Consider the following 12,009-nt stretch of genomic DNA (forward strand, 5'->3'; position numbering starts at 1 on the left):
CTTATCTGTTGTTGGATATAGTTTTTGCCTGGAATTGTGTGGTGCGAATGTTACTTGCCAGTTGTCAGTCCAAGCCTGAATATTGTCCTGGAGTGTCCTGTCGATCAAAGCAGCTATTGATGAAGAGATCCAGCATCGACTCCAGTGTGCTATGCAGCCTTCGGCCGTCTGAGGAAAAGTGTGTTTCAGGATAACAACATCAGATCCGACATCAAGATCATGGTTTACAGAGCTGTGGTGGTACCTGCTCTCCTATATGGCTCTGGGACATGGACTGTGTACAGCAGACACCTCAAGGAGCTGCAGTAGAACCACCAATGCTGCCTGCTCAAGATCCTGTGTATCTGCTGCGAAGAAAGATGCATCAACACCAGCACCTTTGACCGGGCCAACATCCCCAGCATTGAGGCACTGACCACCCTGATCAGCTACGTTGGGCTGGGCACATCGTCTGCATGACCAGCACGAGACCCCCTAAGCAGGTGCTCTACGCCCTGCTTCGAAATGGCAGGCCAGCCCCAGGTGGACAGAGTAGGTGCTTTAGAGACACTCTCAAGGCCTCACTAGCAAAGTGCAGCATTCTCACAGACACCTGGAAACCACTGGCCCAAGAGCAGGAGTATCTGGAAATGCATTGATGACCTCAAGACTTGCCGTCGGGAAAATGTGGAAGCTAGGTGGAAACAGCAAAGGCAATACATAGCCAGACCAACACCCCACCCAGCCCTTCCTACAACCACTTCTGCCCCAAGTGTAACAGAGCCTGTGGTAGCTACATTGATCTGTACAGCCACCTACAGACTCCCTCTGAGGGTGGAAGAGAGTCATCCTTGTCTGCGAGGGGCTGCCAATGAATCGATGAATTGTCCAGATCTTGTTGCATTTGAACGTGGACTGCTTCAGTAACTGAGGAATTGCAAATGGTGTTGCATGTTGTGCAGTCATTGGTGAACATCTTCACTTCTGACATTGTGATGGAGGGATGGTCATTGAATCTGCTGAAGGTGGTTGAGCTGAGGCCACTACCCTGAGGAACTCCTGCAGAGATGCCCTGGAGTTGAGATCACTGACTTCCAATAACTAACTTCTGATGTTCGATGCATGACTTTAACTAGTGGAGAGTTTGCCCCCAATACCCATTGATTCCAGATTTACAAGGGCTCCTTGACGTCACACTTGGTCGAATGTGGTCTTGATGTCAAGGAATGTCGCTCTCATCTCAACTCTGAAATTCAGCTCTTTTGTTTGTGTTTGAACCAAGATGGTGATGAGATCAGGAGCTGAGTGGCCCTCGTGGACCCCAAACTAGGCATCACTTAGCCAGTTATTGTTGAGCAGGTGCTGTTGCACTGTTGCTGAACACCTTTCCTCACTTCACTGATGATTGAAAGTGGACTGATAGGGCAGTAATTGGCTAGCTGGGTTGGATTTATCCTGCTTTTTGTATACAGGATTTACCTGAGCAGTTTTCCACATTGTTGGGTAGGTGCCAGAGTTGTAACTGTACTGCAACAGCTTGGCTAGGGGAGCGGCAAGTTCTGGAGTACAAGTCTTCATTACTATTCCCGGAATGTTGAACGCTCCTATGACCTTTGCAGTATCCAGTCCCTCCAACTGATTCTTGATATCACTTGGAGTGAATCAAATTGGCTGAAGACTGGCATCTGTGATGCTGGGAACCATTGGAGGAGGCCGAGATGGATCATTGGCACTTCTGGCTGAAGATTGCTGTGAATGCTTCTGCCTTATCTTTTGTGCTGATGTGTTTGTCTCTTCCATCATTGAGGAAGTGGATATTTGTGCAGCCGCCTCCTCCATTGAGTTGTTTGATTGTCCATCACCATCCACGACTGGATGTGGCAGGACTGCAAAGCTTGGATCTGATCCATTGGTTGTGGGATTGCTTAGCTGTATCTATCACTTGCTGCTTGGTATGCATGTAGTCCTATTTGGTAGCTTGAGCAGGTTGACCCCTCAATTTTAGGTGCCTGGTGCTGCTCCTAGCATGTCTGCTTACACTCTCCATTAAATCAGGATTGATTCCCTGGCATGATGGTAATGGTTGAGTGAGGGATATACCAGGTATCAGAGGTTGCATATTTGTGCTAGAGTACAATTCTGCTGTTGATGGCGCGCAGTGCCTCATTGATGTCCAGTCTTGACTTATTAGATCTGTTCGAAATCAGATTCATTTAATGTAGTGATAATACCACACAACATGATAGAGGGTATTCTCAATGTGAAGGCAGCACTTCATTTACTCAAGGACTATGAGGTGGTCACCCTTACTGACAATGTCACGGACATATATATCCGCACCCGGCAGACTGGTGAAGCTGAGGTCAAGTACATTTTTCCTTCTTGTTGGTTCCCTTACCACCTGTTGCAGACCTAGTCTAGCACAATGTCCTTTAGGACCCAATCAGCTCAATCAGTAGTGTTGCTGCTGAGCCACTCTTGGTGGTGGACATTGAAATCCCCCACCCACAGTACATTTTGTCCAGCCACCCTCAGTGCTTCTTCCAAGTGTTGTTCAACATGGAGTCCTGATTCATCAGTCAAGGGAGGATGGTACAGGGTAATCAGCAGGAGATTTTCCAGGATCAATGGAGAGTGCAAGAGGGCATACCTAAAAATGAAGTGTCAACCTGGTCAAGGCAGAAGCATTTGTAGCAATCTTCAGCCTGAAGTGCCAAGTGGATGATCCATCTCTGCTTTCTCCAGTGAACGTTTAACTTGAAGCCATGAGACTTCATGGAATCTGAAGTCAATGCTGAGGACTCCCAGAGTAATTCCCTCCCGATTTGTATATTAATGTGCTGCCACCTGTACCATTTGGAGTAGTTACTGCTGGAACAGGCCTGATCAGTCTGCTCACGTAATTTGATGTTAATTTTAAATTTAATTTTAAATATTTTCTGCCTGATACAGTGGTATAGCTCCTTCAGTTTGGGAGCTTGCCTGTAGAGTTAGGGGAGGAGAATAAGAAATGGCTGTGGCTGCAGGTCGTTATCACCTACAGCACCTAAAAGAATCCGGTAGATTCACAATTGGAAACATTTTTCTGCTTTGAAGCTTCATTAGAAATGAAGTCTCTCCTGTGTGTGCTGTACCAAAATCAGAGTCACTAATACATTTTGATATCCCCGGCAACACTTTAAGTCACTGGTCTTTGCCTTCAGTATTACTGAGGTGGTAATGCTTTATGGAGTTGAAGGCAACAGGCGTGGGATCAAAATCATGGGAGGTAAAAAATATTAATTAGTTAATTTTACATTTCAGCTAATGAGTAAAGAAATGGCAGGAACGTTTGGCAGTGAAATGTCTGGAGACCTGGATCAGCAGGTAACTAAAAAGTCTCAAAAGCTTTTTGGAATTCAAAAAAAACCTTGAAATCAAAATCCAGAGTACATTTAATTTTGATTCTGATTTAGTTTTTCATTCTAATCAGACTTTCAGTTTTTCTTTAAAAGCAATTTCTTTAGTATATCTTTAATAAATTGTGAACAGCATATGTGTACTCTTTGTTCATCACCCATCAGGGAGTTTTGTAAAACAGTTTACATTTTTAAGCTTTTGTGAAGAAGTCAGGATTTAATAAAAACTTTTCTGAGTGGAATATTCAGATCGAGTGTTGCTGTGCAGAATTATAGTTAGCTGAGCAAAGGTTATTTGATATGCAACTTTCCTCGTAAACATTACTTTAAGTGGACAATTTAGATTATTCTTACACTCCACATGCAAAGAGCAAACATCTTGAAGTACTTTACATGTCTTTTGAACAAGTTGACAGCCAAGAAGGATCAAAGAATTTGAAAGGGGGAAGGCACAGTCAGAAATTTAGAGGTTTTCTTTAGGAAGCAAGTGATGTGGTAACTTGGAAATTATTCCTAGGAACAGGGCAGAAAGAGCTGCCTGTGATGACTGAACAGAGGGTGCAGGAAACAAGGAGTGATCCACCTTAGGAGGCACAGATACAGTGACCTAATCATGTGAATGTATTTGATAACAAGAGATTGGGTCTTAAAAGTAATTCTTTAGGGGGCTGCCTTTTAGTGATGACAGTACTATTCATATCAGTATCCCTTCCACTTAGCAAGCTGTCAATAAACAATGTGGAACAAAGTTTGTCAGTCATATTCAAATAAAGTGCAAGCATCAATTTTCTTGTTGATGTCATTGGGTGCTTGTATTGGTTATTACACTCATTTATCGACTGATGGTGGTGTGAATAAAATTTCTCTTCCCATGTATGTCAAGACTGTAGAGAGGAAGTACACACTTGATATAGAGAGTGTTCGTGAGTGATTTATCGTGGAGAAGGAGAGATGTATTAAATTAAGTGGAAATGCTCAGTCTTTCACTATTGACAAACAAAAGGGAGATAATGTTGGTTGAGACTAAAATGGAAGGAATCAAGGCAGCAGGTGGTATGGTTCTTGAATGAGTTCAATTTTGTATGTAGAAGAAACAACCTGATTAAATGGAGACCTGAGGCATTGTTGGAGTGAAGTGAATACCAGAGGAGGTAGAGGCAGCCAGGTTTTTCAAAAGGAAATGCATGAGCATTTTGCCTTCAGTATCTGATGCTATAGGAGAAGCTACATGCAATACAGTCATAGGAGATGGTTTGTGTTATTGAATAGGAATTTGCAGTAGTTACTTCTTCTACAGAATGTAATAGAAGAACTTGATTGTGGAAAGGGAGCAGCAGAGCCCCTTCAAGTGGCTAAGTCCCATTTGATGGTAGACAGCCAGGACATGCTTTCAGGTTCTCATCCTGGGGTGTGACTACAAAAGGTACATGTGGTGGGTAATGAACAAGGATTTGGAAGGGATGAAGGCGAATGCAGATAGTGACAAGGCAGTTGTTGAAATCATCAGCTCTGGCACCATTGTCACAACAGTTGACAGATCAGAGGAGTTAGAAATTGCAGTTTGAAAAATAATGTGAAGGTTATCAGTGAACTTTTCTATAGCAAACAAACAAAATTCTGAAAATTTAGAATGAAATAAGATATGATCCAGTGTATAGGTTATGAGGCAATATCTTCATGCTTTTCTTTGCAATCGCACTTTCTTTTAGATTTCAACGTAGCTGAAAAGGAAGTAGCACGTGTTTCACATTCAGAATTTCGAATGACCTTGAGATTTAATTAGTTGTTAACAGGTTTCTTTTATTGTTTCTAAGAACTGTACAATTGAGCTGATTTTGTTTTTCTTTTAGCTTAAAAAGGCCCTGGAAGACCTTCATGAAGCTGTGCTAGGAAGGGAGGAACTGTCTCAGCGCTGCCAGGAATTGGATATTCAGGTTAGTATGCAAAAACCTACAATGTGATTAACATCTGTGAAATGCAACCTCCTTCCACCTGCCCCCCTCCCCCCCCACCCCACCTCTACCCTCCTCCCCAACAGGAGCCAGAAGGGTCCAGACCTGAAACGTCAGCTTTCCTGCTCCTCTGATGCTGCCTGGCCTGCTGTGTTCATTTAGCTCTACACCTTGTTATCTCAGATTCTCCAGCATTGGCAGTTCCTACTATCTGAGTTTTATGAACATACCTGAATAGGACTCAGTGAGAACTGCTGTTTACTGGCCCGTAGTTATGCTAATCTATCTGTCTTCAACACATTTTAATGAAACTGAGACAAACCGTTAAGAAGGCCTGCAGTGAGGATCTTTTAAAAGAACCACACACTTAAAATGCCTAATGTGTTAATCTTTAAAATGACCTCTCTATAATTTCTTTTTAGTTTCCTTATGGCACTTAAACTTTCACAAGTCTTTGTGGCAGATGCAGTTATTTATTTTTTTTTAACCAAGCTCCATTTAATAGTTCTAAAATGTTTACTGCCAAGAATCCTTTAAACCAACTTGTTTGGATGAAATAAAGAAAAGAGGAAAGATGTTTTGCAAGAAAGGCAACACTCTCAACCATAACTTGCCTTAGCATTCACAAAGAGTGGTCTCATATTAACACTGTGTTGCTGGTGAAGGATGTTCTTCGTAATGATTACCGCAATAGCGAATTCCTGGTGGCATTATAGTGACATGACTGTGACACATTTATATAACCCTCATACTGAAAGGTTTTTCAGAAATCTTTCAATTGCAAAATGTCATATTTTACATGACTTGGCATATAAGAAATTGGGCCAGTGTGATCAGGAGCTGACATCAGAATGATTGATTGACAAAACCTGATTTCATGGATCTGAATCAGCAGATCTTTGCCATCTGTTGCAAGGACATCAAGTGCTCATCATGTAATGAGGAGCTTCTACAGGGACAGAGACATTATACTACATGTGACATAGCCGTAAGAGTTAGCATGATAATTGGAAAACAGTTTTCTTTGTTTTTGTAATACATTTGTTTTAAAAGTGTCCTGATTTTTAGTATATTGTTTGCTTTTTGTATGATGGTTTTCTTTCAACAATGTACTTTGTAAATGTGGATTGGATGTTAACAACTGCAAAACATATATTTGATACTTGCTGAAAAATAAACCAATTGATTTTCCTTACAATTGCTATAGTGAGATATACATTTTCTGTATTTATTTGTTATATATAGATGACAAGTTATTTTTTGTGGCTGTCAGATGATAAAGTTACTTAATGTTTGCCTTGGGTAACCATGTCTCAATATGTTCATAACCAAAAGGAGTAATACTTTGAGAATTGTTAAGTAGACAATATTTATTCACTCAGTTTTACAATTGATATTTTATATAAGCAGTACACAAGTATTGCGCTGGCTTATTCAATCACAATGGCACTAGGAGTGGCATAATACCCTATTAGGTGAGTTCCTAAAGTTTGACTTGTTGCATACAACTGGGCACTTTCCTTGCCTTGTGTTTAGAGTCAGAGTGTTTCAGTTCAAACTGTTCTATTCCATTTCCCACAGCCTGTTGCCCACTGATGTCGGAAGATACTTTTTAAAACACTTGGCCTCCATCAAGATGGAGGGGATGTGGGTTATTCAGACAGTGCTCCTAGAGGAAGGAGTTCCAAAACTGGGGAGAAAATTACTTTTTTGAAAGTGCATTTTCCCCCATGTTCTTCCAACAACATAACTCTTCTTCAAATTCAAATTTTCCTCCTGTCACTTGGTGTGTTAAATAAACTTGCAATAGAAGTCAAGTTGCCATTTGGTGCAATGATGTCATGGTTTACAGGTTGAAATGATATAATTTACAAAAGTGATATTGAAATGAAAAGCTTGCAGAGATAAATTCAAAACTCAGCAATGTTTATCTTCTGTTGTGGTTAATTAATTACAATGAACAATTATTTAAAAATGAGCCAAGAGAATGCCACTTTAATCTGAATGTTGTGATTGCATCACTGTGAGGCTGTTTGAAGGTAGTAAAATCTAATTAGTGGAACTCCTTAGTGCCAACCATTGATAAATAGGAATTATGTAAGAATTCCATACTGTAATCCTACTAAAAACTCTTAATTTAGTAAAAAGAAAACTCTTATTCAGAACAAATGATTGAAGCGATTGAGACAAATTTAGCAGCCGTTGTATTTGTAATGTCCTTTTAATTTCTGAAAATTGTGATTTATTTTTTTTCCTGGTCTGTCATCATTTTAATTCACATAGTCATGGAGATACAGATCGCACCAGATATTGATTCTTCCTCCAGCTTTTGTAACGAATGTTTATAGATCTTAGGTAAAGCTAAAAAAAAGTGCAAAGGTTTCATTCAAAACTACCTGGAATATTCACCTGGTTTCAATTTGTTTAAGTAAAATTATACCCTTGATCAGCATTTTGCTATAGAGGGAGATTATAATAAACTTCCTGTGTAACCTGATTATGTAACCCAATCTTTTATGGATGGGAAAAATAGTATTGTTTGAACTCCAGGTCAACATATGGGAAAAAGAAGTAATTGAGATTTTATCCTCATTTCAGTGCTTACCATTTTTCATTGTGTTTTGTTATCCCAGTTGAACTTTTCTGTACTTTCTTCTTTGGTTTTAACTTACTTGTGTTGATAATGATCTACCATGATTTCAAAGCTGCACCTGGAAAAATAAACATTTAAGTCAGAGATTGAGCTGCGAAATGGCATACCAGTCTTTTAGCTTCACGAGCACTGGTTTAGACAGAGGGCTGGATTCTAGTTCCCCCTGATGGCAGGTTTAAAGGCAGGTGGCATTCCCACCACTAAACTTTCCCACTTTGTTCTTATTAATTTAAATTTTACGGTGGGTGAATGAGGTGTCAAATGCAACCTCCATAGCTTTTTTCATTCACTCATGGGACATGAGCAGCGCTGGCTGACTAGCATTTATTGCCCATCCCTAGTTGCCCTTGAGAAGGTAGTGGTTAGCTGTCCTTATATAGAGTCATACAGCATAGAAACAAACTAGTCCATACTGATCTTGGTCTCAAACCAAGCTAAACTAGTCCCACTTGCCTGAGCTTGGCTCATATCTCTCCAAAGCTTTCCTATTCATGTACTTATCCAAATGTCTTTTACATATTGTAAATGTACCTGAATCCATCACTTCCTCTGGTAGTTCATTCCACAAATGAACCTCTCTGTGTAAAAAAAAAAGTTGCCCCTTATGGCCTTTTTAAAATTTTCCCCTCTCACCTTAAAAATGTGTCCCCTAGTTTTGAACTCTCCTACCCCAGGAAAAAGACCCTTGCTATTCATCTTATCCAGGCCTCTCATAATTTTATAAACCTTCATAAGGTCACCCCTAAACCTCCTACACTCCAATGAAAAAGTCACAGCCTGTTCTCACTTCATGGACGTCAGGAGATGAATATTGAGCACTCGCCACCTGTAAAGGCTCACTTTGCCCTGCTATGGACTGCAATGAGAAAAAGAGAGGGATTGAGGGAGATGAAAATGAGCGGCATAGCTGTTAACAGTGAGGGAAGAAGTTACAGGAAATAGAGAGAGTGGCAGAGCAGCAGCCTTGTGAGATAGAGTTCGTGTGAGTCTTGAACCATTGCAGTCCATGTGCTCTTGGTAAACCTACAAAGCCATTAGACATGCAATTCTAGGACTTTGACACAGTGATACGGAAGGAAGGCAAAATATTGCCAAGTCAGAATGGTGATTGGCTTAGAGGGGAACTTGCAGGTGTTGGCATTCCCTGGTATCTGCTGCCCTCGTCCTTTTAGGTGGAATTAGTTGTGGGTTTGAAAGGTGCTGTCTCAGGAACTTCTGCAAATTTCTGCAGTGCATTTTGTTGAGGGTACAAACTACTACTACTGAGCATCATTGGTGTGAAGGGAGTGGATGTTTGTGGATGTAGTGCCAATTAAACAGGCTGCTTTGTCCTTGGTGGTGTCAAGCTTCTTGAGTGTTGTCAAAGCTGCATTCATCCAGGCAAGTGGGGAATATTCAATCACACTCCTGACTTGTGTCTTGTAGATAGTGCACAGCCTTTGTGAAGTCAGAGATGAGTTACATAGTTCAATATTCCTAGCCTCTGGCCTGCTCTTGTAGCCACTGCATTTAAACATTAAGTCCAGTTGATTTTCTAATCAATGATAAGACCCCCAGGATGTAGATAGTCATGGATTCATTGACAGTAATGCCATTGAATGTCAAGGCATTGTCAGTGGATTATATCTTTTTGGAGGTGGTCATTGCCTGGTATTTGTGTGGCATTATGTTACAACTTTTCAGCCTATCTGTGGATATTGCATTTGGACATAAACTGCCTCAGTACCCCGGGAGTTGCGAATGGAGCTGACCATTTTGCAATTATTGGCGAACATCCCCATTTCTGACCGTTTGATGGAGAGGGGGTAATTGATGAAGCAGCTGAAGATAGTTGGGTCTGGAACACTAACCTGAGGAACTCCTGTAGAGATGTCCTGGAGCTGAGATGACTGACCTCCTAAAACCACATCCATTTTTCAATATGCCACGAATGATTCCAATCAACGAAGAGATTGCTCCCTGATTCGCATTGACTCCAGTTTTGCTAAGAGACCTTGATGCTGCATTTGGTCAAATGCGGCCTCGATGTCAAGGGTTTTCACTTTCATCACACCTCTGAAATTCACCTCTTTGTGAACCAAAGCTGTAATGATGTCAAGAGCTAAGTGGTCCTGGCAGAACCCAAACTGGGCATCACTGAGCAAGTTATTGCTGAGCAGGTGCGCTTGATAGCAATGTTGATGATACCTCCTGTCACTTTACTGATGATTTGACAGTAGACTGATGGGGTGGTAATTGGCTGGTTTTAATTTGTCCTTTTTTTTTGTGCACAGGACATACCTGGACAGTTTTCCGCATTGTCAGGTAGATGCCAGTGTTGTAGCTGTACTGGAACAGCTTGGCTAGGGGAGGGGCAAGTTCTGGAGTACAAGTTGCCAATACTATTGCCAAATTCTGTCAGGACCCATAGCCTTTACAGTATCCAGTGCCTCCAGCTTGAATTGGGTGATGACTGGCATCTGTGATGTTGGGTAGCTTTGCAGGAGGCCAGGATGTATCCTCTTGATACTTCTGGCTGAAGATTGCTATGAATGCTTCTGCCATTCTCCTCCTCTGCAGTAATGAGTACAGATTCACCACCTTCTATCTCTGTTCCAAAGACTTGTCCCTTCACTCTGAGGCTGTGCCCTTGGGTCCTAGTCTCTCCTTGTAGTGGAAAATCATCTTCACATCCACTGTATTTGGGCCTCGCAGTATTCTGTAACTTTCAATCTGATCCCACCCCTCATTCCTTCTAAACTGAGTATAGACTCAGAGTCCTCAACTGCACCTCATATGACAAGCCCTTCATCCCTGGCATCATTCTTTTAAACCTTCTCTGGACTTCCTCCATTGCCAGCACATCCTTCCTTAGCTAAGGGGCCCAAAACTGTACACAATTTTTCAAACGTGGTATGACCAAAGCCTTATACAGCCTCAGCAGTAGATCTCTACGCTTGTAATCTAGCCGTTTTGAAATGAATGCGAACATTGCATTTGCCTTCCTAACTTCTAATTGAACCTGCATGTTAACCTTAAGAGAATCCTGAACTAGGACTTCCAAATTCCTTTGTCCTTCAGATTTCCAAAGCCTTTATCTGTTTAGAAAGTAGATTACACATCTATTCTTCCTACTAAATCGCATAACCTCACTCTTTCCCACATTTTATTCCATCTGCCACTTCTTTGCCCACTCTCCTAGCCTGTCCTAGTCCTTTTGCAACCTCCCTGCCTCCTCAACACTGTGTGTCCCTCCACCTATCTTTGTGTCATCTGCAAACTTAGCAATAATGCCCTCAGTTCGTTTGTCCAGATTGTTAATGTAAAACATGAATAGTTATGGTCCCAAACTATTCCCTGCGAAACTCCACGAGTCACCAGCTGCTATCCTGAAAAGAAACCCTTTATTCCTACTCTGTGCTTTCTGCCAGTCAACCAATCCTCTATCCATGTCAATACCTTGCCTCTCATACCACATGTTCTTATCTTATTTAGCAGCCTCCTTCTCAGCACCTTGTGAAAAGTCTACTAGACATCTAGATCACGTCCACTGGCTCTCCTTTGTCTAACCTGCTTGTTACCTTCTCAAAGAATTTTAACAGTCTTGTCAGGCATGACCTTTCCCTGACCAAGTCCTCCCTCCACCTCTTTAACTTTTTCCATAATTTTTCATGCAACTGAACAGCCCCATCTACCCAGCACTATCTAGTTTAAAGCCCTATCCACAACCCTAGTTATCTGATTTGCCAGGACTCTGGTCCCTGCAGGATTCAGTAGAGCCCATTCCATCGGAACAGCTCCCTCCTTCCCCAGTACTTGTGGCAATGTTCTATGAATTCAAACTTGTTTCTCTCTGACCAATTGTGAGCCACTCATTTATCTGTTTAATCTTTTTGACCCTTTGCCAATTTGCTGAGGTAGTAATCCAAAACTAATTATCTTTTGTAGTGGAGCAGAGATAGTAGGAACTGCAGATGCTGGAGAATCTGAGACAACAAGGTGCAGGGCTGGATGAACACAGCAGGCCAAGCAGCATCATAGGGTCGAG

At 41.6% G+C, this 12,009-nt stretch overlaps 1 protein-coding gene across 1 annotated transcript in view; it reads left to right on the forward strand.

The window, feature by feature from the left end:
* hook1 (hook microtubule-tethering protein 1) overlaps window positions 1-12,009 on the forward strand; it is a 71,835-nt gene that overhangs the window by 29,554 nt on the left and 30,272 nt on the right. Inside the window, exons 7-8 of the mRNA XM_048601978.1 lie at window positions 3,283-3,345; window positions 5,228-5,311. Of these exons, the coding sequence (XP_048457935.1) occupies window positions 3,283-3,345; window positions 5,228-5,311 (147 nt within the window). The remainder of the gene's footprint in view (window positions 1-3,282; window positions 3,346-5,227; window positions 5,312-12,009) is intronic.

Source organism: Rhincodon typus, chromosome 10 (assembly GCF_021869965.1).
Source record: "Rhincodon typus isolate 14 chromosome 10, sRhiTyp1.1, whole genome shotgun sequence".
Taxonomy (NCBI): domain Eukaryota; kingdom Metazoa; phylum Chordata; class Chondrichthyes; order Orectolobiformes; family Rhincodontidae; genus Rhincodon; species Rhincodon typus.